General features: G+C 52.0%; 2 protein-coding genes across 5 annotated transcripts; one reads left to right on the forward strand and one right to left on the reverse strand.

Moving 5' to 3' along the window:
• Positions 1 to 6: 6 nt before the first annotated feature.
• Positions 7 to 565, reverse strand: LOC113485493 (UBA-like domain-containing protein 1). Its single transcript, XM_026858652.1, has one exon. The coding sequence runs from the start codon at positions 529 to 531 to the stop codon at positions 211 to 213; it is 321 nt and encodes a 106-aa protein (XP_026714453.1). The 5' UTR covers positions 532 to 565; the 3' UTR covers positions 7 to 210.
• Positions 566 to 1,074: 509 nt separating this feature from the next.
• On the forward strand, positions 1,075 to 24,163 carry CDIP1 (cell death inducing p53 target 1). 4 transcript variants are annotated; one of them, XM_026858646.1, is made up of 6 exons: positions 1,075 to 1,337; positions 20,338 to 20,442; positions 21,034 to 21,132; positions 21,561 to 21,707; positions 21,962 to 22,226; positions 22,776 to 24,163. In XM_026858646.1, exons 3-6 carry the CDS (start codon positions 21,048 to 21,050, stop codon positions 22,885 to 22,887), a joined length of 609 nt encoding a protein of 202 aa, XP_026714447.1. In that variant the 5' UTR covers positions 1,075 to 1,337; positions 20,338 to 20,442; positions 21,034 to 21,047; the 3' UTR covers positions 22,888 to 24,163. The 4 variants fall into 4 exon arrangements, with proteins under 4 accessions (XP_026714447.1, XP_026714451.1, XP_026714448.1 ...); XM_026858650.1 differs by having other exon boundaries at positions 21,965 to 22,226; XM_026858647.1 differs by lacking the exon at positions 1,075 to 1,337 and adding an exon at positions 10,081 to 10,105.
• The last annotated feature ends 826 nt before the right edge of the window (positions 24,164 to 24,989 follow it).

Here is a 24,989-nt window from a genome sequence, read left to right on the forward strand (position 1 = left end):
CCCGCTGTCTCTGGGGAGCTCTGTTCAGCTCGAGGACAAGTAAAAACTACTTCAAACCAAACCCATGCAAGGCAGCTATTTGCTCATGTGTCTCAGCAGCTGCCAGACGCCCTGGCAGCAGAGTTCCTCTCCTCTTCAGGGAGGGGGAAAAAAAAATATATATATATTTATACGCAGGGGTCCCTGCTGCATTCGCTCTCTGCCACAGCCTCATCTCTCTGCTTCCATGGTCACGTTGGCCTTCTGTTCTGCCGTGGCCTGCTGGGAGACGGCGGCTGGCCAGCCCGCGGGCTGTGCCGGGGGGGCCGGAGTCCACATGCTCTGCTGCTGGCCGGGGGGCGAAGCTGCGGGCCAGGTGGGGTTGAAGGCCCCATGCTGAGGCAGTGGCGGGGCCGGGGGCGGCGGGGAAGTTGCCATGGAGGCCACAGGGCTACTGCTGTTGAAGCTCTCGGAGGCCTTGAGGCGGGAGAACATGGTGAGGGCGTCGGGGAAGTTGGGCGGTGTGGCCGGCGTGTTGGCGGGAGTGCACATCTGCAGGAAGGAGACACGGGGTCAGGCGTGGAGGGGGGGTCTCCACCTTCTGCCTCCCACCAGGGCCCAGCACAAGACCCCTCTGCCCCCACTGCTGTGGCACAGGGAGCTCTGGACCTGCGCTCTGCTGACGATGCTGCCTGCAAGCAGCAGTTATTTAAGGCTCTGAAGGCTAATGCTGTGGTGAGAGCTCCTGTCAGAGGGCCCAGACAGGACCCCACTGCACCTGCTCCCGGGCCCAGGCAAGTTGGGGACTCCCTCTACCCCACGACCTGCTGGTGCCACCCTTGGCGTGCTGCTTTCTGGCTCAGCAGGTGCAAGGCTGAGGCTCAGCTCCCACCCCACGACAGACTGGGCATGCTCAGGCCCTGCCAGGCACTCGCTCCACATGCTGACTGCATGCTCCAAAATCCCCAACTGTCCTGGAGAGTCAAATGAGGCCACGGCACCCAGCAAATCCCTAAGACACATCTGTCCAAGCAGATTACAGGCTGCCAGGCCATGAGAGTTAAGGGACCAAGTCTAGGGACAGCTGGAAGAGAGCAGAGGCAGGCAGGCCCGGCGCCCCCAGCCCTGTGCAGGCCGCAGCGGCCTCCTGGCAGCGGGGCCAGCGGGAGGCGTGGGGACACTCAGCGCGGGGGGAACGCAGGAGAAGTCCAGCACCATCCGCTGCTGACCAGAGAGGTGAAAATAAATCCCCGGTTAACTCTCAGGAAGGACGCAGCTTCTCCAGGCAGAGGGGAGGTCTCCATGCTCTGCCGTGACTGGAGCGGCCACTGCGGAGCTGCGTGTCCTGGGGAGAAGAGGTATGGACAGACGGTAACGTGGGCCGGGGGGAGGAGGCCGCCCTGGTCTCGGACTGGCCCTTAACGCTGTCCGTAGCAGCCACAAAGTACCGCAGGGTGTTACTAAAATCTTGCAAAGCTTCAGTTTTGTACCCTCAGCAATGCAGGGAAGGGTCGGGACGGGAGGACCGGAGTGTGCTGGAGGGCTGGAGCAGTGGGTGCAGGATGAAATTTAATCAGATGAAAAGCGAGGTCATGTACTTGGGAAAAGACTTTCCACTGTAAGGCGAGCGCTTCAGCCCGACTGAGGTCGTGCCAGCTTGCAGAGAGGACGGCTGGGAGCTGCCAGCAGGGCACAGCTGTGAGAAGAGCAAATGTGATCCGTTACCCAGACAGATCCCTGGTGGAGGAGGCAGCCAGGCCTAGGTACAAGTGTGTGCGTTTCCAGGTGTCCCTGCTCGGGAGAGATGAGCTTGAGCTGGAACTGCCTGTTCAGTGATCAGGAATAATGAGCCCATTTTAGAGGAGCTGAAAGAAGCTTGGATGTCTTGACAAGCAGGAAGAGAAATGATGATGATTGTCCATCAGCACATTGGCAGTGTGAACCCGGTGAAGCGAGGAGAGCTCATTCAGCTAATGGGTAGCACAGCACAACAAATAACCAATGAATAAATGTTAGTGGGAGGCTGGGAGGTCTCTAACCATTAGAGCAGTGAAATCTTGATTCTGCCTCCCAAGAGGACTGGAGAGGCAAAAGGGTAGGAGCTGTTAAAGCAACATTTGGTTGCTTTATGCAAAGCACAGTGAGTTGTGATTGCTGCTAAATGAAGGGATGGGGCTTGGGACTCTAGGAACAGCTCCAGGACCGTGTAGGGGAGCAGGAACAGGCAGGCTGGGATGAACAGTGCCATGTTGATGTCCTCTGGATTGTCCGCATGAGTCGTGCTCAAGGTTAAACTTCTCCAAGTCGCTGCAAGCATGGGTGTGTGCCCCTTGGCCTAAGGCATCAGTGGAAAAGTTGTTCAGAGATGGTCTTCTTGCACCAGTGAGAGCTGGTGAAGGGACTGGTGGTTCTTGTGTTCCAGGCTGAGCCTAAAATATCAGGTGCTAGACTAGGTCAGGCACAATGATTTTGAGTAGAACTATTTTAAACTATAATTATAGTGGGTTTGGGCTATCTGTAAAACTTGCTGAGAAACACTTTGTGAATATGCAAGATACCCTCCTGTTTGTTCCTTTTCAACCAATGTGCTTGAAATGGAGTTTCCATTTCAGCAGGGGCCCTTCTGCTTCCCAGAGTGTGTGACTGGAGTAGGCGGTAGGGGAAACTAGAGTATTATGTAGTGTAATATATAACTATAGTATGTCATTCATTCATTTTTAGGAACTAACCAAACTTGGGTCAGCATGGAAAGCACAGGCTGAAAACTTCCCTTTCCCAAAGGCTTCTCTGTCTGAATGTTGTAGCGATGTCCATGCGCCCCAGGAAATCCCTGGAAGCATTTAGTGATGTACCTGCTCTGTTCTCCTTAGGTGTTATTTGAGGAAGGAATTTCTACTTGGAGGTAGAGAGGCATCAACCTCAGGAACTGATACGAGGCTGTCTAGTGGTGTGGCTTGAGCACAGATGGGGAATGAGGCTGTAACAGGGGCAGTGTGTTGGAGCAACATCCCCAGATGTCCCCTGAGTGATGCCAAGTGGAGCAAACACGCTCAGTCCTACCCAGCTGCTGTTGTACGGTTGGTGGGGCTGCGGTGGCTGTGTCTGCTCAGGGCTGCACTCCAGGGAGGTGTTGGGAGAGGGGATTTGCATGTTTGTGTGCTGAGTACCAAAAGATCTTTCACAGGTGTGAGTGGGACAGTTAACAGAGAGGGAGCTTCTCTTTCAGAACCTGAGCCTTCCTAAGAAGGTGGAAGACTGTGCTGAGTTTCTTGTGTTCCCTCAACAGGTCCTGCACCTGAAATTCAGTTCCTCGTGTTTCTCTTCTCACTGGAGCTCTGTCTCAGCTGCTGTGTGAAAGAAGGGAGGGTCTCTGACAGTGCCTTGTTTTGGTTTGTTTTTGAAGCTCACTTCCTAATCAGCCATGCTTTCTGTGCGTGGAAAATCACTCAGTGATGCAAAGTGTGGAGACTGCTTTCCTCCTGGGTGAAGCACAACAGGGAGATGCACTCTGGGAGCACAGCTAATGCACTCCTGTAGCTGAAGGGCATTCAGCCAGGGGCCAGACTAGAGCCTGTCCACAACACCCACACTGTGGTTCAGGGGGTTTTGGGGTCCCTGGCACAGTGTTATCTTCTGCACAAGTGTTCCCATTGCCAGTGCTGCTTACTACATAGCAAGAGAAGGGATGAAAGTAGCTTTATTATGTAAAGTAGTACTTTTTTTCCCCTTCAGATGTGAATTTAGCAGATAAATACTTGCATTTAAAGGATGTGGTTGACACAAAGGTCTTCCAGTATGAGGATAAGTGGTTTTGGACAGAGATACACAGGCTTCTGTTATCTGCTCTGATCCAAGACCTTTTTTTTCTTATAGGTAAAGAGAAGTATGAAATGAAGTGTTTTGTATCTGTTTGTGGTACCATTGTAAAGTTCTACATTTGATTTCCTATAATTACTTTAATCAGGAGAGGATATCCTAGATTGAAAGAAGGTAAGTTTTTAAAACTCTTTTTAATAGTGTTTTTTGTAGGGTCTGCAATGGGGCTGTGCATCCCTTTTGCTGGCACTACCACGGCTCTGTATGTGTGCTGAATGTACCCTCACTACTGTGATAGTTTTTCAGTGTGCAGGCTCCCATTTACCCAGCTTTGCACCAAGCCAAGGAAAAGCCAAGTGAGACAGGGAGGAAATAGTACTTGCATAATAAGGAGATTAAAATAATAATGAAGGCAGCAGGATTGAATATACCTTTGAGCTTCTAGGCGTTCAAACTGCAATAAGAAGGTGTTCTCCCAGACTGATCTGTGCAGAGCTGCTGAAAACAGGGAGGACAGGAGAGTTGGAAAACAACAAATAGATGCTGATATTCCTTATGGCTCTTAGCAGCAGCCAGTGATGTTCTAAAAGGAAAGATTTTAATTTTATGGTACTCTTCCCTTTTTCCCAATACAGTAAAAGTGATGGTTTGCAGTGGGAACTTCAGTTCTGCAAATCCCTGCAGGTTTTTGGTTGGTTTTGCTTCCAGGACTTGATTTTGCAACTGTTATGCAGGCGAAGTATTCTAGCCTGAAACTTATAGAATCTCCTCAAAATTTCAGAGCAAGGCACCTGAGCACACACATTTGCAAACACAGATTTGTATGTACCTTTTTTTCCTTCAAAAAACACATGATGAGCAACTTCTGCCTTGGGATGTGATATTCACTTTGTTATTTTCCTCTTGTTCCCAACCGGCACTCGATATCTGTTTCGCAACTGGAGAGAAGCAGTGAGATTTTCATAGGCAGCGTCAGATCTTTTCATGCTCTGCAAAGGACTTATCTCCTGCTCTGATCAAAGGGAACACAATTAGAAGAGATGCTGTAGGAAACCACAATCCATTTTCTCAACAGTATAAAGTCTCTGAGGCAGGGGGAGCACAGTTTTTATTTCTGGCATGATACGCTCAGGGAAACTCTTGTCTGTTGTTACAGTTTTGCTTTTGGCTCATTCATTCAGAGTTGCCTAGTGGCTGCATTCTAAACTTTATTGTATTTCTGGTGGTGAAAAAGGGCTGTTTGAGAGCACAGAGAGTGTAGCAGGCCCATGCTGGTCGTAGGTCTGTGTAAAGCATGGAGGTAGGAAGGAAGCTGCTTCATGCCACACATCTGTGTGAGGCCCCACTTGAGTGCAACTATCTTTAATCTGAACTCTCTTAGCAGGCCTGAATTTAATGTACGAAAATACAAGAAGTAACCCCCCAAAATGGCAATGTAATTAACATCTTAGGAATTGTGAAGAACAGCTGTCAGCTGTGTGTGTGATCAGAGAACAAAGAAATGAGCTGCGCAAATGGAGTAATGTATTTATTACCTATTGGATTAGTAAAGTAAACTCTACGTTAGTTATGTTTCCTTTACCTCCTTTATAGATATGAAAATGGAATAATACCCAGTTCTCCTATAGATTAAGAGAATTTAAGATACAGCATTTGTGCTGAAATGATGGTCCCTCTGCCCTGAACCAGTGTGCAGGTGGACATTCCTTGTGTATGTCCTTGAACTTTCTTTGATACCGACTCTCTGCTTTAAGAAAGAAAACTAACAGGCTGGCTACGTATTAACAGTTTTGGAAAATGTGTTTTTGGAAGGAGCATTATAGTTTTAAGTTTACAGCCTTACTGTTTCATCTTGCATTCCATTTTACAATCATAAATTCCATCCATCACATCTTACTGTGGTACATGCACATCCTATGCTCTAGCTATATTTCATCTGTATTTACTCATTTAATTATGTGGTTGCAGGGAAAAAGAATTTTACTTACAATTTGAACCATGAGAGCCTGTTTACTTTGGGACAGTTTCCTTGAGCTCTCATTTTGGGTGTTAGTGTCAAGGCTAGGTCTGTGCGTGAAGGCGTTGTGGTTGCCCGAGCAATCCCGGAGCTGGGAAGAGGTTAAGTCTGTGGGAGCTGCCTTCTCAGCAGGGTGCATTCCTCTGCCCTGCCTGGGATGGGCGGTGGGAGACCCGGGAACCTGTGCTGACAGCAGGGAGAGGCTCTTTGACCAGTGCAGAGGGGTATGTTAGGCTCTCTGAGCTCCCCCCCGTGGTTTATACTGGCTCCCTGAAAAAAAAACAAACCCAAACCAAAAATACAGTCCACCTTCAGACAAAGGGCTTTGCAAATGTAAAACGGAGGAAGAGCACAGAGACTTGCTCCCCCTTGCTGTTGGGTTGTGTGTGTAGACACAGTATGCTTCCTGCCTCACTCCAGATCTCAGCCAGTATTGGTTTTGTGAGCACTGATGTCCCAAAATGGTATCTGCTGCACGTATCTTTACAAAGGAAGCCCTGACTTATGTCATTTGACAATTGAATCTTTTACTGAGACAAGACATGGTGACTGAGGCTGAGTTACATGTGAGCACAGCTTATCTGCCAAAGTCAGGATGGCAGGCACGGTCAGCCCGCTCCCTGCAGGGATGGACTCTGAGGGTCTTCCAACTTCTTAACTTTTCATCTTTAATCTGGCAATTAATTGGAGGGTTTTTTCCCCAAGGTGTTTTGAGGCACAGTTATTTGATTGAAAAGATAGACCCCCCCCCCCTAGTTTGTGAGAGGTTGTCAAGGAATTGTATTAAAATAAGCCCTCATTGATTAGAAATCCTTTGTGCTTTTTCCCAGAGCCCCACAGCTGGAGAGCAGGTATAATCTTTTAGATTATGGGTGAGGGAATAAGATTACTGTCCTGAGGAGAATTATTGTAAAATTGATTTAATTTAGGTCACAGAACAGAGATTATCACATGGGAAGACTTGAGCAAAACTTAACCATAGCCTGTCCTTCTTGGGGGCTAGATGAGCAGTGCTGAGGCTGACTGCGAGATGGGAGCACTTGTCTCCTGCTCAGTCATTTGCAGAGAATTGTAGGAAGCCTGTCCAAGCCATACTTCATCTCATGCCCTTCCAGTGTAAGGGAAACAGCTTCTCACCCTCTGCTAATAGCATCCCTGAAATGGACTGCACTTTCCCTTCTGCAAAGCATTTGTCCAGCCAGTAAGTCTTTGTGATATTGGGATGCTGATGCTGTAGAGGAACAAATAAAGGCAAAGGTCAGGGCAAAACGGGGAGCAGTTTGTGTCCTGGCAGCCACACACGGCCGAGCGGGCGTTGCATTGAGAGGCTGGTGCTGGGAAGCACCACCAACTTTGCCTGATTCAGCCAGAGCTAAATTTGCCTCCCAGGAGCAGAGGGAGGGTTGACTGCTTTTTATGGCAGTACCATGTGTTTGCAGAGCTTTATTTTTAAAAGATTGGCTAATATGTTCTGGATTGACTTGTTCATATCTCCAAGACCCAGAACAGCTGCTGTCCATGTTTTTGCTCCTTCCTTTTTGGGTTGTTTTGTTGTGGGTTTTTTGGTTGGGTTTTGTTTTGGTTTTCTGTTTTGTTTTGGTTTTTTTTTTTCAAATGGCAATGACTCAGCCCTTCCCTACTGCTCTCAGAATTTCCTGGTTTCTGAATAGGCTATTCTTGGGACAGTGGTTCCTGACAGATAGGAACAAGGGGAGTGTTGTGTTGTTTGTTAGGTTTTTTTTCTCCTCTGGCCTGCCTGCCTTAATGCTTCCCTCTGTTTTTTTCCTTGTTCCCAAATTACTGAATCGTTCTAAATTGTTGGACGCCATCTGGGGCATGTTCTTGCCTTTGTACTGAAGGACCCCTCTCAGGCATGATCCAGGCTGTGATGTTTGCCCAACACCAGCTTTTCCTTTGCAGCAGGATGGTGGTGTGTGAAGGGTTAGACTGGTAGGGCTATGTCTGTTATGAAGCTCGAAACCCTCTTGGTTTAGCCCCTCTAATTCCCAGGGAGTGTGCTTGGCTCTCCAGTGATCTACTTTGCAAGGTATAGACATCCATGGGAGGACCCTTCAAGCTGTGTCCGTAACATACAGTGACTCTCACAGCGGAGCTGAGAGGCAGCACACTCTGTTTCATGTGGCTAAGTGTGACTTTGGATCTGTGCTGCATCTGCACATGCTTTCACAAGTAAGAAGAAAGTATGAGCAAGAATTTAAAAACAAGGAAAAAAAGCTTTCTTGTTGCTTCATTAGTTATTGCCCTCCTCCATGGATGGCAGAGGCTGGAAATCTGAAGGATGTTCCCTCTGAAATACTTCATGTTGCAGTTACACAACTTCTTACTACAGAGGGCTTTTGAATTTCTTCTGAAGTTTATTCCTCTGTAGTGCGGGCTGGGGAAAGTCACCTTCCAGTAGCAGGTACTACACCCTGGGCCAGGCGTGCCGGCAACCGCTCTTGCTGTGCAGATATGTAGTTGGAAGTTAACATGGTGTCTAATACTAAACAATCTTTGCTGGGTTTTAGTTTTATTAAGAGCACAGCTCTTTCTGTCAAGACACAGTTGTATGCGAGGGGGAAGTAGCCGGAGCTGTTGTATATTTTGCCTTGAAAAATACAGTTGGCTTTTTTAAAAAAACAGAGGCACTCTATGTTGTCTTGAAGTCTGTGGTTACCAAGCGAAATTTCTCAGGCAAAAGTACTAGAGGACTCCAAACACAAGGATAGTGTTCTTCTTTAGCATCCCTCCACGTTTTTGGATATGCTGTATTGTTGTTAAGCCAACCAAGATAAAAGCTTTCCTGTGTGAGGAGGCTTTGAGAACATTCACTGCCAGATTAAATTAGCCTTTCTGAGAATAAATTAGCCGTTGTGATGTAGGCAGCCCTGCTCTCTGCAGCTGTGAACTCCATGCATGCTAGTGCCCACAACAGATAACTTAAATGGTGGATGTGGCTAGTGCCCACAACAGATAACTTAAATGGTGGATGTGATAGCTGTGTTTGAGGTAGTGCTGTTAACCTGAGATTAGATTTCTGGCTGGTGATGAATGAAAATCAGCCCATTGAATTTTATTGGTTATTTCTCCAAATAAGCAGCAGGCTTAAGAGAGGTAGAGGAACCCCTGGGCTTCAGCACGGCTTCATTTTGGGAGGAAATCATGGATTAAAGCCAACACTGTACCCCTGCTGCAGTCACTCTCTGACCTGGGATGCTTTGGAGGTCCCCGGGGGTCCCAGTCACCCAGTGTGTGACAGAAGGGCAGTGTTGGAGCTTTGTGTTGGAGGGGAGGAGGGCTGTCGTGATGTCATTTCTGTGCAGCTGCCGACTCCTTTGGGCTTGTGTTTTTAACTGACCACTGGATAAATAGCTGCTGCTAGTGTGTGCATGCTGCCCCTTTCTTAAAGCTGTGTTCAGTTTGTCTTAGTGCCTTGATTCTGCTTTATGGTATATAAGGAAGTGTTCGCAGGAGGTGTGGATTATGTGCTGAAGGCTCGGCTTGCTCTTCCCACCTACTCTGCTGTGACCATTCAGCTCCTCCAAAATCTTAACATAGTCTGAGCAAGAGAGTGAAGCTGGATCTAGAGACCATTTCTGTTGCCATTAAATATCAACTCCTCCCCTGAGCTGCTTGTAGGTCTTCCACAGAGATGTCATCTGGAGCATATTTGTGTTTTGGGAATGGAGGTTCATGGCTTCGAGCTACAGGTGGTATTTTAGCCTTTCAGACTCCCTCTTGGGTGCCACAATTCAGGATGCATTAGTGCAGTGGGAGCTTGGTTTTGAGCTGGCTGCTGGGCTGTTTTGATGAGGGGTAACAGTTCCCAGCTTGTTTAGTGTTGTAGCTGTGGGAGCTGCTCTGTCTTCATCAGGCTCAGGACAGGATTTCAGTCATGAATCCTCCAGAGCAGCTGAGCTGTTTACCTGCCCTGAGGGTATTTTGGTATTATGTGCTTGAATTTTCACCAGTCTTATCCCCTGCTGGGAGAGCAGTGACCCAGCCTTAGGGCTGTTTGAAACCCTCTGACCAGTGATGCTTTTTTAATTTAACAGTAAAGCAGTGAGGTGTTGCCTTGATTGAGGCAGAGAAAGGGTGTAGAACTTAGAACAGGGACTGGAGGAGGTGTGTTGGTGCATATTAGGGATGCTTTGAATCCAGCTGCTGTGTCAAGGTTTTTCAGGGAGAGGTCTTCTGCTTGCTTTGCAGTTCTGGAGACAGTGTGGCTTATACCCAGGTGATGTCCCACACATTCCAAAACTAGGGTGGTGCCTGGAGCCGTGGCCTGGAGAGGTATGAGGACATCATCTCTCTTCCTTCACCCTTGTTTTCAAAGGGAATACAGCTCTGCGTGCTTGACTGCAGATCTTGCTGAACTTGGCTAGCTGATTTGTATCTTGGTCAATGTTCTTGTCAGATCTGCTTACCTTTAGGTGAGCCAGGCTAACGATGTGGCTTTGCGTGTCTTCATTGTCTGCCCTGGAGGACTGCTGTGCATTGCCTCCGAGCAAGCGGTAGTGGCAAATTAGGCTCATGGGGAAGAAGCTTTTGGTGTGATCTCAGGGACAGATACATGTCTTTGTTCAGCAGATAGCAACAGAGTTTTGGGGAAGGGGTTATGAAGGAGTTGGCAGGAACTTGGTGCTGCAAACTGAAACTAAAGTCACAAGATGCTTTGGAGTAGAAATGACTTCCCTGGACCGGGAGGTTGCTGCAGACTGGCCAAGTCTGGCTGGAACTGGAGGGAGAAATGGGACTGGCAGAAGCTGTGTGTGACTCGGGTGCATCCCAGAGCTCCCTCTGCGCCACTGCTGTGCTGCTGGAGACGACTCAGCACTGGGCACACTCAGTGGCTGTTGATTAACCCAGGGGCTTTCCTTCTCTGTGAGCTGGGACATTGTCATCTGTCTTTGAGCAGCCCAGATGAGCTGGACTTGGGAGCAGGGGAGTGCAGGGTACACTCAGGAGGTCAGACTGCCATGGGATGAGCGAACCCCACACTAACAAGGCCCTGGGCCACCCAAGAGAGGTCCTGATCTGGAAACAGGAAGGTCTGGTCATGCTGTGGGAGCAAGAAGGTGAGTGTGATAACATGAGTGGCCTCAGCACAGAGGAGTTCCTTCAGTGCACGTGTCCCTGGATGTGCAGGGGTCCTCCCTGTTGGCAGTAGGACTTGAGAGAGATCTCAGACCTTACACACACACACTCGTTTCTTAACCTCTAACCATGCTTTTTTGCAAAGAGTGAGCCATGGCCTTAAATAAAATTGAGTGATGTAGAGCACTTCTCACTAGTCCTAAGGAAAAAAAAGAAAAGCAAGGTGACACTGTACCTGTTAAATCTAAATGTCAGCAGCTTCTCTGGCACCAAGACAGGGGTATCTGTGAGGATAGAAAATGCTAATGTTGTTGGAGACTGGAGTCAGTCCTAGCAATAGCTGGTGCTGTGCCTCGGATAAGGAAACATCAGTACTGTGACATATGTTTTGTACATCACTTGGAAGGAAAATGGATCTGGAACCACCACCAATGTATTCTAAATTATTTGTGTTGCAGAATCTGAAGGGAATTCTGAATAGGCTCTTGGGCTCTGATTAATTCTGAAGCTGAAATGTGGCTACATCTCCACAAAAGTGCTGATCCTCTATGACTCTAATTTCCTCCTCCCTTGGAGCTTACAGTATTATTTAATGGAAGTCACACATCTAATCAGTTTGATTCAGTGATGATGTAGCTATATTATTTGACTTTCTCTCAAGAAGTTCTACAGAATGAGGGAGTAATGAAAAATGGGGTGCATAAAGGAATAAAATATTTTTAGTATAGTTTTGAGAAGAAAATCTCTAAAATCCTGAGTTGTGCTATGAGACATAGTGGATAATCATCCTGTATTCATCTTCTGTTCAAGAGCTGGGAGGTGCCATTGAAATGGGCAGACAGCAGCCTGTGACAGCAGGAGACACTTTTTCGAGTAGGTAACTGAAGAGCAGAACATGCCACTGCCGTCTGTGGCAGAGCTCAGCAAGCTGGTGGGCTATAAAGGAATTAGGGTGGTCCATGGAGAAACTCCAGGCTGCCTAATCTCTAAAACCCTGGGAGGGGCTGACAGGGGGAGTCCTTCTGCCTTCACTTGCTTCCTAACTCATCCTTAAGCATCTGTCACGGGCCGCCATCAGAGGTGAGCTAGGGAGCTGTGCCTGTCTTTAGGAATTGTGGAGCTTCTGCCTGATCTCTGGGATTTCTGCTTGCTGTCAAGCTTCTTGAGCTGTTTTGTTTTGTTTGTTTAAATAAACAACTAGTCTTGTGGCACAGTTGTGTTTTAACATAATATCAAACTTTAGTATTGGAATAGATCTTGGTTTTAGTTGCTCTAGATTGTTGCAGGTTGTGTTATTAACATTATTAACTAGATATCAAATGGATGATGTAATGGAGTATTTATCCTCTCGGGGAAAATCAAGTAGATGCACAGAGGACTCCAGACAACAGCTGCTGCTATCACTGGGTGCTTTCCCATAGATGTTATCAAGTATTAGTTCAGGCTGTTTGTGAACTTCAGTGAAAGTCTCCTGGCAAAGCTCTCTGGTTCCCCAGAGATTTGGCTTGCAGCACCTTCCTTTTCTCATCTCAGTCTCTCTGGAGCAAATTGCTAAGGTGCAAGAGTAACTCAGATTTGTCCTTAATGTTTCTTTTAAATCACATCTTTGCATCCATGAGAACACCTGGCATATAGTGGTCTGTCTTCTCTCCTGAAGCCAGGTCCCAGCTGGTAAGTTCTGATCAGTAAGCACCTCCTTGAGTGGAGGGGAAGGGAGTGTGTTTTCCAGGGCCAGTAGCAGCCTGCAAGGCAGCCTGGCTGCAGCGTCCTTGGTGCTTGCTCGTGTTCAGCAAACTGTCTTGGGGGGGGCCTGGGTTCACCGGCCCTGGTGCTCCAGAGTGCTCTGTGCATGCCTGAGCCTTCCCCGGTGCCCCTAAATGTGTAAGTTCAGTTCTGGGGTTCAGTTTTGAAGTGTGAGGCAATGGCCTCTCCTCACTGATAACTCACAGGCTCCCTTGCAGCCCTTCTTGGCTCTTGTCACCGCCAGCACTGCGAGCTCTGCAGACGCGTGATGCTTCCCGCAGCTGTATGCTGCAGCTTGGGAGCCCACAGAGAGCAAAGAGCTACCCCAGTTCATTCTTTTCGTTTTGTCTGGTTTTTCTTTAAATGTTCAAGTTAACCAGGTCCTGGCAATGCTGTTTCTGCAGCCTGGGCGTGGAGAGCCAACAGCACTTGGTCAGCCCATCTGGAGGCCAATAGCACTGGAGAGAATCCCAGAGGCAGCAGCAGGTCCTGACAAGTGCTCCTCCTGCACGTAACCCTTTGTGGGTGTTGCAGATAAATCATCCTTGTTTTAAGCAGGGGGATTTTGTGTCCAGTTTTCCTGATATCCATAGAGAGGAGCTGCACAAAGCAGTAATTTGAATCTCTGGCTGAGGACAGCTGAGCCTAGGCTGTGTCATGGAGATTATCTGACTCTGCTTTGGATTTAATGCCCTGAGAAATCTTGTGTTGGACACAGCACCTGGCTTCCAGCGAGGATCCTGCTCTTAGCTGATTTGCCTGCTGGGTTATGGTGACACACAGAAGGTTAGATGACGTGTTTGAGGTCCCAAAGTATATGACTGCAACGGGGATGCTCCTCCAGAGGTTCACGTACTGTAGAGCAGAGCAGGGAGTTTTGGCCATCTGACGTAGCTGGATTGAATGGGTAATAACCTTCTCCTCGAGCAGTCCTCTGCTGCTTTGCCAGCAGAGCTCTCCATCCTTGCACTGAAGGAAGAGCCTGACCCTCCTGGAAGTAGCAGTTTTCTGCAGCTGAAATTTGACTGCAGAAGTGTGGGAGAAACCTGCTGTTCTGTGAGCAGCCTGACTGTTCCTGCACGATGGGTTTGCGCTCCCTGGCAGCGGTGCTGGAGGCGCAAGGCTTGCGCTCGGGGAAATGCAGCTGAGTCGTTCAGAAAAAGAACAGACCTTTCCCTTAGTCCTTAACTTGGGTTTCCATCTGTGCCTTGCGCAAGTGTGTTGTAGGCATGCGCCCTCTTGCTGTCTTGCCCAGGACCAGGATGATGAGTTGAAGAGGTGCTGCTAGGGTTAACAGCGGTGTAAAGGAGGGGGTACTGCTGCTGCCTGGTCAAGGATTGCCAGGGCATCCTTTTTCTAAAGGAGGCTGCAGCACTTGCCTGCTGTTTATGCCTTCCCTCCTGGCTCTGGGGAGAGGGTGTGCAGGCTGGAGGCAGCAAACGCGCATGGGAAGAGGCAAGGCTGAGGGGGAAGTTTGGCTCCCTCACAGGGAAAACATTCTTTTTTTTTTTTATTCTGCATTAAAACCAGGCAGAAGTAACAACTGATACTGCTTTTTCAGCATGGATTTTTGCTGTCTTTCATTTCAAGGTAAGAGCTGTCTGCTGTGGTGCATGTGGTGCTTTCAGGAGCAGTGGGAGTTGAGCCACGTCCCTGTGAGCTGTGTGTAAGCAGGCATGCGTGTGGAGAGGGCAGCATCCTGGGCTCACTCTGTGGCACAGGTGTAATGCAGAGAACACGCTGCCGAGCAGGTCCAGGCTGGGCTTTGGAGGTGCTGCTCAGAAATGCCATTGTGGAGGAGGGCAGTTGTGATTGCCATGGTCAGGGTATGGCTCTGTCCACCTCCCGTCTGACCCTGCTTAGTTCAGTCTCTTCTTGCTACCCCTAAAGCCCTTTTAAAGCATAACAGGCACTTGGTCAAATGACATTTTGCCAGCATCTGATCTGCCTTTTGTGCTCATACCTAGCATATTTGTCTGCCTTCTAGTCTCAGTATTTCCCCATTTCTGGAGGAGGTAGAAGTCCATAGCACACAGGTAGCTTTCCTGGGGCCAGAAAAGCTGGGGTGGTGTTGGCCACAACAGTATTCCTTTTTTAAAAGGAAGGAGGCTGGCTTCAGTGAGGGAGCCCTACTTCTCTGGAGCTCTTGACTTTGCTTTTAAAGATGTATTTACAAAAGCTTGGAAGATGAAATTTGTGTCTGTTTGATGTGCAACAAAGCTGGAAGTGGTTGTATCCTTTTATTTATTTATTTATTTATTTAATTTTAGTGTGTTTCTTCCTTTTCTAAATATCGGAAGTTATTTTTTATGGAGGAAGAGCTCCAAAAATGTGCAGTAGCAGCTTTTGAAGTGTCAACATCACTGAACGTGGTTGAATATGAACAAACGCTGCTTCCTGTCTCAGTGGCTGGAGCCATGTAGGCAAAACAGCCGAATCACTGTGGGTCTCCAGTTATCAAAGGCAGGAGGAGAAAGGACAATGCACACCATGTTTCTGCTTGTGGGAGTGGATCTCAGCTGCGCTGTGAGGCTGACTCAGAGCTGTACTGGGCCAGCACTGCACCATCAAGGTTTGCACGTGAGTTAAGACTTGCCAGCGATCTGGTCTGTCCTTCTCAGATTTGTCTCACCCTTGGTGATTTCATCTGGGAGGAAGCAGCCTGGAGTGCACATGGCTGATGCCTGGGAAGAATGGCATTAACAGACCAAATCTTTGGGTCACCAAGAAGTGCAGGAATTATCTGTGATTGTGCTCTTCATGACATTATCTATTTTGTGGTATGTTAGCATATGTTCAGCTAAGACCTGTTCTGGTGGTGCGATGTTTCCTGGTCCCACTTCATGCCACAGTTCAGTTGTTTTTGACAAGTGGTGCCCACCATACCAGTTTGGAGAGCAGGTCAGATGGGCAGAACTTTCCTCTTGCCATGTTTGAATCCCAAGCAGTTTCCCTGGTGATCCTGTGTGATGTAGCAGAGGGAGGTACAGCCAGTGGGGAACACTGGACCCTAACACATCATCTCCTCTCGTCGCTGTAAGCAGCTGGGAGAGCTTTGTGGTCACCAGTTTTGGATGGGTCAGTAATGGAAACCACGGACTTTGGGGTATCAGTCCCTAATTAACTAGAGCTGGGGTTGATGAGCACAGGAAGGAGGCAAATTAGAAAGCCTTGTGCTTCCACACACAGGGCTGTATGCTTCCCCACCAGCTCTTTGGCTGTGCTCACTACTGTAGAGAAACCTCAGTCAGACCTCTTGGGTCTGGGAGTTACGCCTTGATCTGGAGGGGAATGAGACACCTGTTGCCACAGGTTTGTTGTCCTCACCCAAAATCTGCCTGGCATGAGACATTGGGTCCCTCAGAGGCTGTATGGGAGGACACAGGGGTTGAGGCCATAGCCAGGGTGGGCAAAACCCTTTCTGCCTTTGGGGCTGTGACGGAGAGTTGCTCTCCTGGTTGTGTCTGTCATGCTGCTGTGCCCCAGCAGGGCTAATAGGAGCAGTGGCAATCTCGATCCTTTCTCTTTTGTTTTCTTTAGCAAATCACCAGCCTAGCCTGTGCATAGGCTCCCATGCAGCTGTGGTTTAGTCCCTTGTGTCCACACTGAATCCAAGCCACCCATAAAGACCACAAGCTCTGAGATGGTAGGGGGGATGAGGGGTGGCTGGGTGTCCTGTGCAGTCCCCCAGCAGTGTTGCAGGGCAGGTGAAGCTCTCTGGAGCAGCCAGACCAGCCACAGCTTGCTGTCCCATCCGTACTGCAGCAGCATGTGCCCGAGAGTGCCAGCATGGGCAAAGCTTGGCGTTGCCACAGCTGAGCATGGCTTCAGGTCGCTGGTCTAGACCTGAGGGAGATAACGGGCTTGCACTGCAAACACCGTGCAGAAGTACCCCACCAGAGCTCGGTGTGTTCAGCCTAGCACAACAAAGTCTGAGTCAGGGTATGATGGTTGTTTTGCGGCAAGCAGGGAGTGAAGAAAAGCTCTTCAGGCTTGAGACTGGCTACAAATAAACTAGAAACTGTAAGGCTGTCAGAGCAGTGGGGGCCTGGAACAGGCTTCCCAAGGGAATAGCAGGAGCAGGACAGCCAGCACACACCGCTGGCATGTGAAGTTTTGGGGTGTTGTCCCTGGAGAGGGAAGGAGGGATGGGCTGATTCCGTGGGTCCCCTCTGTTCTCTGATCCATTTTCTGCATGATTTGTCATGCTGCCAGCCTGTGGGAGCCCTTTGCTTGTCTCCTGTGTCTGTTGCGTGATGCATTCACCTTCTGTGGTTAGTTTACAGAAGAGGCAGTGAAAGCTGTTCTTCCAGTTGAGAAGAACTAATCTGCATTTTTAGCTGGAAATAGCATCTCCTCTGTCCATCCTTTTACTGGTAACCGACTCCTTTTGAGTCTTATGATCTTGCAGTGGGTCCTTGCTCACAAAGGGCCTGTACTAGACATTGATGATCCCATCAGATCTTGAACTTAAGCCTGGAAAACTTGGCTGAAATTATTGGTAAAGCTTTTATTTTCCTCTAGGTGTTCAGCTGGTCTATAAGCATGGTTATTCCAGTAAGCCCTAGCGTGGATGCAATTTCTGCAGTCTTTGGCAATGCTTCTTTCCATGTGAGACCAGCTTGTTTTATCTCAAGCTGTTTTCATGACACAGAAATGCTCTGGTGGTTCAGTTTCAATAAGCCAGCATGGTTAATGTGGGACAGCTTTGTAGCATGCTGGCATGGGTGGCTGGAGATCCTGGGGCAGAGCGCAGCCTGCCAGGGCTGTCATCCCTGGGAAGGGCGCTCCAGGCTCTGCGTGCCACGACGCCTCTGCTGTGAGCTGCCACTGGACTCCCAAGTCCGTGTCTCTGTGGCGGTGCTGTGGGCAGAAGTCTTACTTCTCTTTTGCAAGACAGAGGGAGCAAAGTAAGTCTGCTTCACCAAAAGCTAGTGGGTAAAACCAGAAATTACCAGCAGCAACAGTCCTTGTTATGTGCTTCTGGGGATCATGTTTTGATGCAAAATGCTGCTGTGGTTTTGTCTAGTACCTGGGTCTTCCCAGCTTAACCCTCTGTGCCCAGAAAGTCTCTCCGGGGGTGGGCACGCTTCAGGCTACCCTCTCCCTGTGGTGGGGGTTGCTGCACAGGGAAACTCGGCCTCTTGGCAGGGGAGCTCTCAGCTAGCTCTTGAGAGCAACTTTGCCTTTGTGTGCTGCTGTGAGGGGGAGGATCTGGGTTGCTTTGCTTTGACCATGTTGCTTTTGAGAAGCAATACTGCAGGGTGCATGCCAGGGCGGTGAGTGATGTTCTGGAGTAGCTCCTGTCCAGCTGACCCAGCGCGAAGGGGAAGCTGTGTGCCCTCCAGCTCCCCACAGAGCCCTCTGGCGGAAATGGGCTGGGGCAGGTTTTGTGCTTCTCGCATTAAGATAAAAGAAAGCCCAGGAGAAACAGCTTCTAAGAGGCTTAAAAGCAACAGGCTTTCTTTTCCTCCTGGGAAGGGCACACAGCCAACATCTTGCTCTTTATAGATCCCTCCTAATAAGCAGAATATTGCATTAAGAGTGACCGACTCTGCCAAGTACTCACAGAACAGCTCTGCAGCTTCCTTCATCCCAGCGCACGTGTGGCTCTGAGCTCCACTGGCTGTCGCCCTCGTGGCTGCCTTCTGCTGGTCAAGGTGGCAGGATTAATTGCTGGCTCAATCAGGGGCTGTTGCTTCATCTGAGGGGTGTTTCTAGAGCGGCTGGTGGAGCACATGGGTGGGATTGCCTCTTGGTCTCCTTGTCTCCTGAGGTTTCTCGCCAGCTGCTTTGATGACAGGGGGAGTCATCAGAGACAGGGCTGGCGAGTGTTGAAAGATGTTATGTTATGGGAAGGCAGCATCTGAGCAGTAATGGGAGGAGATCTGTGACAGTAGAAAAGTCGTGGGCTCAGCTGGCCTGCAAGAGCAAGGAAAGCTCCTCGTTAGGCTGGTGTCTCCAGGTAAGGACTCAGGGATGCTCCAGTTGGGCTGGGCTCATCCAGGAGCCCCGCAGGCATGTGGATAGGAATGTCTGAGGCTCCTGGGTGCACAGGGTGGGTTGGTTGGCTGCTTTCAGAAGAATAAGTCCTCTTTTTCTTTACATCCCCAGTGAAGCTAAAAAGAGCACGGCCCAATTTATAGCTTTGTAGGTCACTGAAGGAGAAGGAGGGCTCTGCAGCGTGCTGCACTTTGGGTGCTTTCCTCTGCCTGCCAGCGCTCTGTGCCGTGGCAGCTCTGCTGTACCTGCTGCATGGGCCAGCTCTCCTTTCCCTGGCTCTCAAGGAAGAAATTGGAGAAAAAAGCAGGAGGAAGATGACCCCCAGCTGCCTCTGTACTACACTTTGAAGCTGTGTGTACATACCACTTCAGACCTCTGGGGAAAATATTTGTCAGTAAATACAGACATCCTAGGAAGACCCTATGGCAGTCAGGGCTTTGCTCAGGTCCTGGGGGATCAGCACACTCCTCGGTCATCAGCAGTGGGTAATGGTGCTTCTCCACAATCTCACGGTGCTCCGCTGTGGACTTGTGACCTGATTAGGTTTCCTGCCACCTTGCAGGGAAGCAGGGAGCGTGAGCTAGAAATAGAGTGGAATAAAGCAAAGCCAAGCAGGTCAGGAAGGGATGAATCTTCCTTCCCATGCTTGCTGAGGCCTTGGATTCTTGACCCAGCAGCTGCAGATGGAGGTGGCTGTGCCCCACAGGCACCTCTCTGGACACACCTGCAATGCAGGCAGGGCTGGGCAGCACTCGCTGCCTGGCCTGGTGCCTGTGGAGGCTCGTGCCATGCTGTGCCGTGGAGGTTAGCGTGCCCCAGGCAGGTTGCCTGGCACGTGGTGGCATTGGTGCTGGGGCCGGAGGGACTCTTGCTGCCTCTTCTTCCCTAAGCAGTGACTCCTGTGGGTGCTGCACCCCTCGGCTCCAAGCTCTCTGGGGCTGAGCAGGCGGTTTGTGCCTCACCAGGGCCGCAAGGCAGCCTTGCTGGTCGTGCCTCGGTGCGGGTGATGTGGCAGCAGTGCCTTCTTTGGCCATCTCTAGGGGTCCAGAACTGTCTGGTTGTGCCCATGGGATTTTTTCAGCTGGTTGTAGCCTCAGTGTTTTTTTCCTGCTCCGTTGGGAGTTGCTAGAGTGAGACATGTGGGACCAGCTGAGAAAGCACTGTGCTTGCAGCATGGTGGGCTGCCTTGAGGAGAGCAGGAGACCAAGGGGAAAGGGACAAGCAGCGTCACATTTGCTCCAGGCCCATCGGGGATGAAGGATGGAGGGTTTGGGTAGCTGCTCAGACCGCAAGGGGAGCTCCTAGGGCTGCTCCCCGGGTACTGGTAGCAATGTCACCTTGTCCCGTGCCTGATGGCAGCCTTCCCAGGCACCAAGTGAACAGCCGCTCATTTGTATTTCCCAATTTAGTCACGTCCTACCAGATATAACTGAGCCAGAGTAAACAGGGAAATCAGGTTTCTTGATGTTGTTGCACTTCCTTGGAGTTCAGATTGTGTCGGTGGAGCTTTTCCACGTCCTGAGGTCACATAGCCTTGTGCCTGCCATTGCACACGTGGGGAGGGTCCTGCCCAGAGCCACTGCCCCCACGCCTGCACTGGGTTTAGCATGGCGGCCAAGGCAGCGCTGTAGCAGTGGTTCCTCTCCATTTCTGTAACATGCTTGCTGTCTCCTTTCACACAGATTCAGTGGGGTAAGGTGGCTTCAGAACTGTGCTGCTCAGAAGAATTGTTTTAGTAGTCACCTCTGTCGAGGCCTCTGAGCTCCTTGCTGCAAGGAAGAGGATAGGTAAATTTTACTCCATAGAAATATTCTCTAGCTGTGAAAGATGGTCTTGGCTTGACTCACTCAATGAGAATATTAAGCGATGCTCTCTGTGGTTTTGCACCCTTCACCTCAGAGTTTGTGCTTCAGGCTCAGAGGGCCCTGCCATCCCCTCAAGGCGCAGTGTCACATGTCACTGCTAGGTGGAGTTGGGGGGCTGTGGGCAGCTCATCCCCATCTTTGGTACCGTAATGCTGGAATCGAGGCACTGGGCAGAGAGGCTTCTAGGCCAGAGCTGCCCCGGCACGTGGGTCTTGCAGCTGAGAGCCTCACCGATGAGCTGCTGTGCACCACGGGTGGGTGCTCAGGGGGCCCTGCGGGGCCGGCAGGATGGTGTCACGCCTTGGCTTCACTGCCTGGGCAGCAGCATCTCCAGTTTTGGGGCTGCAGCCTTGTTTCTGCCCAGGGTGGGTGCTGAGGCCAGTGCAGCGGTGGCACCGGCCCTGGACCCCTCTGTTACCTGCCACCACCTTTCCCAAGCATGGTGCAGCTCCAGGCGGGTGCCTGTGTGCAGCCAAAGGCTGGCGTTTCCTCTGAAATCTTCTGTCCTTGCAGGGCTGACCTGAGCCATGTCCAATGACCCTCCGCCCCCCTACCCGGGCGGCCCCTCGGCACCGCTGATAGAAGAGAAGCACGGCCCACCCCCTGCCGCAGGTACTGGGTGTCGGGATGACATTGCTGAGTGGGCAGGAGCCATGTGAGCATGGCTTTCCCAGGAGTGCCCTGGCCGTGGCCTCTCCTCCCAGCTCTGCCCTGCGGTGTGCAGTGTGCTGAGGAGGGCGGTGCGATGCCCAGCTCCGACTGTCACCGTATCACCCTCCGGGGTGCAGGAGATCCCGGGGGAGGTGAGGAGAGCAGAAAGCACTCCCTGCTCAGAGCCTGGCTCTGCTCACTGCCATGGGTAACGGGCTGAATTTGGGCTTCTTGTGACCCAGAGGATGTGGCTTGGGGGGTGCCCCCCACCCCATATTGTGTTCCCCTTCCCTGCTGGTACCAGCCCCCAGACCCCTCAGCCAAGCCACCATCTCCCCCTTGGTTCTGCCCCCTCCTGCCCTGGCTGCTGACTCTGTGTTTCCTTTCAGATGGCGTCGCCCCAGTTGTGGGACAGCCCCAGGGGGTTCCCATCCCCCCTCCTGAATTTGGGCCCCCCCCATACGAGCCGCCCTCGCAGCCGGGGTTCGTGCCCCCCCACATGCCCACAGACACCTCTGGGCCCTACGTGCCGCCTGGTGAGTACTGCGAGGGGCTGCATGAAGCAAGGGGTGGGGGGTGCCGTGACTACCCCTCTGATGTACGTGTCTCCCAGTGCCCCAGGGAGTGGGGGGAGCACAACAGGGCATTTGGGGCAGCCCTTAGGACCTTGCAGCGAGGTTGCTCGGGTGGGGGCAGCCTGGAGCAGAGTGCACCCCCCTCCCTGCCCCTGTAAGGATCCGGCCGCTCCTGCATACAAAGAAGTTCACCTGTGCACGTTTCTCACTCCCAGCAGGTTACTACCCGCCCCCAGGTCCTCACCCCCCCATGGGCTACTACCCTGCTCCGGGCCACTACCCCTCCCCTGGCGGCCACACAGCGACAGTGCTCGTCCCGTCGGGGGCTGCCACCACAGTGACGGTGCTGCAGGGAGAGATCTTCCAGGGTGCCCCCGTGCAGACGGTGTGTCCCCACTGCCAGCAAGCCATCACCACCAAGATCACCTACGAGATCGGGCTCATGAGCTTCCTTCTTGGCTTCTTCTGCTGCTTCGTGGGGTAGGTGCTGCCAGCAGCCCCGCGGTGATGGTGGTCGTTCAGCCCTGGTCCTGGTGGCCTTGGCTGAGCTGTTGGCAGGGGCCTCGGCACTGAGCTGTCACTGGGGCAGTGGATGGGTTCCTGGGGTGACAGCTCCTGGAGACCTGCCCTTCTGCCAGGGCAGGGGAAGGTGCCACCTCCAAAGGCCTCTTGTAGAACTTCCCCCCACCCCCCTGGCACCACAGAGCCATGGCCTCTCCTCACAGCCCGGGGCTGGCAGCAGCGGCTGGGGTGCTTGTCCCAGCCCCCTGCCCCAGCAGTGGAGGTAGGTGAGGCCTCAGCACCTGCCTGTGTTCATCTCACTGGCTCTCCCTTCCCTCCCCGAGGCACGTGACCACTGGCTGAGCAGCGCTTGCCCTGGGGCCAGCAGCAGCAGCAGACCCCGAGGGCCAGGGGCTTTCGGCTGCCCTTTGCCCCCGCTCTTGCTCATGTCCCAGAGTGACCCCCCCCTGCCCCAAGCTGCCTCTGGGGTGCTGAGCTCTCTGCGCTCTGCCTCTCCCTGTGCTCCAGGTGTGATCTCTGCTGCTGCCTGATCCCCTGCCTCTTCGATGACTTCAAGGACGTGACCCACACGTGTCCCAACTGCAAGGCCTACATCTACACGTACAAGCGCATGTGCTAACAGCACCCCGGGAGCCCGAGCTGCTGGAACAACACCAGCCCCCCTCCTGCTGCTGCCGTCCTAGTCTGTAACACTCTTTCGCTTAACCCTCCTCCGGTGGTGTGTATGTGTGTGTCCCTGGCTCCCTCCTGCTCAGAGCTGCGAGCACCTTCCCCCCACTCCGGTCCTCGCTGTGAATGGTTGGATGGGTGATGCTGGTGCAGCTGCCCAGGCCCCAGATGCTGTGTGTGAAGCTGCCCTGCAGCACGCAGGAGTTGGGGGGGGGGAAAAGGCCCCGTCCCTCTGCACCCCCTTACACTCCAGGGCACTAGTGAGGCCCCTCTGGCCTGGAGCAGCCTGGGGAAGAGCAGCAGCTGCTGGAGGTGCCAACCCCATCCCCTGTGGTGCAGGGGGTGCTGGCTGCAGCGATGTGCTGCCTCCCCCCAGGGAGCTGCTGCAGGCTGGGGAGCACCAGGAGAGGAAGGGGGACCCCAGCAGCACACACAGGGCAGGAACCACTGCCTTGGTGGCACTTTCAGGAAGGGGCTTGCTGGCAGAGAGGGGAGTGCCACACATGCCCAGTTTCCACATGGGTCAGGGCCCTCTCCGGCCCCCCCCCAGGCAGAGCCCCTGCCCGGGGAGCAGCCGGCACGCTGCGCTGTGGGGGGCCCGGCAGCAGCACTGCACCCTCCATCTGCACCTCCGTCCTGCGCCGGCTGCATGCGCCTCCTCCCAGCCCTGCTGCGGCTCTTTCGGGGAAGGGAAACCCCTGGCAGTTCCTCACCCACCGTTCGTGAAACATGCACCAGTCCTGTCACTCCCTGCCCGGCGCTGTAGAGTAGAGGCGTTTGTTCCCAGGCCACAGCCCTGGAGCAGACCCGTGCCTGCCCACTGCGGAGCCGCATCCTGAGCCCAGCGGGGTCTGTGTGTGCACACCCTGCGGCACCTGTCCTGCCACCACCCGGGGGGGGGGAGGCGGGGTGTTTCCTCCTTGCATGTGGGTGTAGGGGTTTATTTTTAGCTCACTTGATTGGGGGGCAGAAGGAAGGGGGCAAGGGGGCAGTGACAGGAGCTGTCAGCAGCACTTGACAGACAAGAGCAAGAGGACCTGGGAGCCATTTTCAGCCTCTCCGTGGCTGCACTGCCTCCTCCCTCCCCTGGCCCCCCGCAGCCAGGGCAGGGGGTCTCAGTACACAGGTCTGCAGACGCAGCCTGGCCTGCACAGACAGCTGCTGTTTGCTCAGAGGTGGAACTGTGGCACTACAGTGTTTTTCTGTAAATAAATAACAGACCCTGAGTTTGTGGATATCTTTTCTTCTCCTGTGCTCCAGCTCCACTGCAGATCTGCCCCTAGGGGAGCTGAGGATGAGGAGGGATGGCACAGATGGAGCACTGGAGGAAGAGCAGCAGCTTCCCTACCCTGGCCCAGGGCAGCAGAGGCCCCTTCCCGAGCTGCAGGTGGTTTCTCCAGCTCCACCCTCTCCTTGTGCCCCAGCCCTCAGCTGAAGAAGAGAAAATTCCCCCAAAGGCTGGGCTGGAGGAAGGCTGAGGAGTGCTTATCTCGTCCAGCAGTGTGGGAAAGCAGAGTGTGAGGGGCCACCGAGAGCTCCTCCCCTGCCTCAGGGGAAGCATTGCCCCAGCACCCAGCACAGTCCAGCAGGGCAGGGTGGGTCCCCTCCCAGCAGGAGCTGGGGCAGAGAGGTAAAAGGCAGGAGTGTCTTAGGGAGTCAGAAAGCAACAGTGTGGGAGTCTGTACCCCCCTGCATCCTCCTCAGCCTTTAACGTCCCCCACACCTCACAGCACAGTTCACTCATTCTCCCAATGATGTGTTTCTGGCCTGCCCAGCTACAGAATTGCAACTTTTTATTCCAGTCAAGGCTTCAGAAAAGAAAAAAATCCAACACACAATGTTACACAATACACATTTGTCACCCTCATACCCCCACCTCCACACCTGGTCCTGTCCCCACCCCCAGGGCATTTCCTTCAGCACCAGTGAGACTTGTCTGGGGACACTGCACCAAGCAGGAGCTGATGGCCCCACAGCACAGCATGACCAGAACATCAGTTTCTGGGGTAGGAAACTGCTCTTCATTAAAAAGGCTGAAGACACATTCTCAGG

The sequence above is a fragment of the Athene cunicularia genome (genome assembly GCF_003259725.1).
Source record: "Athene cunicularia isolate RWA chromosome 14 unlocalized genomic scaffold, athCun1 chr14_part1, whole genome shotgun sequence".
In the NCBI taxonomy this organism is placed as follows: domain Eukaryota; kingdom Metazoa; phylum Chordata; class Aves; order Strigiformes; family Strigidae; genus Athene; species Athene cunicularia.

Coding starts and splice junctions, on each gene's coding strand:
- LOC113485493 (XM_026858652.1), bottom strand. CDS start 531: ATGTGCACTCCCGCCAACACGCCGGCCACACCGCCCAACTTCCCCGAC.
- CDIP1 (XM_026858646.1), top strand. CDS start 21,048: ATGTCCAATGACCCTCCGCCCCCCTACCCGGGCGGCCCCTCGGCACCG. Junction 21,133..21,560: donor CGGCCCACCCCCTGCCGCAG/GTACTGGGTGTC, acceptor GTTTCCTTTCAG/ATGGCGTCGCCCCAGTTGTG. Junction 22,227..22,775: donor TTCTTCTGCTGCTTCGTGGG/GTAGGTGCTGCC, acceptor CCTGTGCTCCAG/GTGTGATCTCTGCTGCTGCC.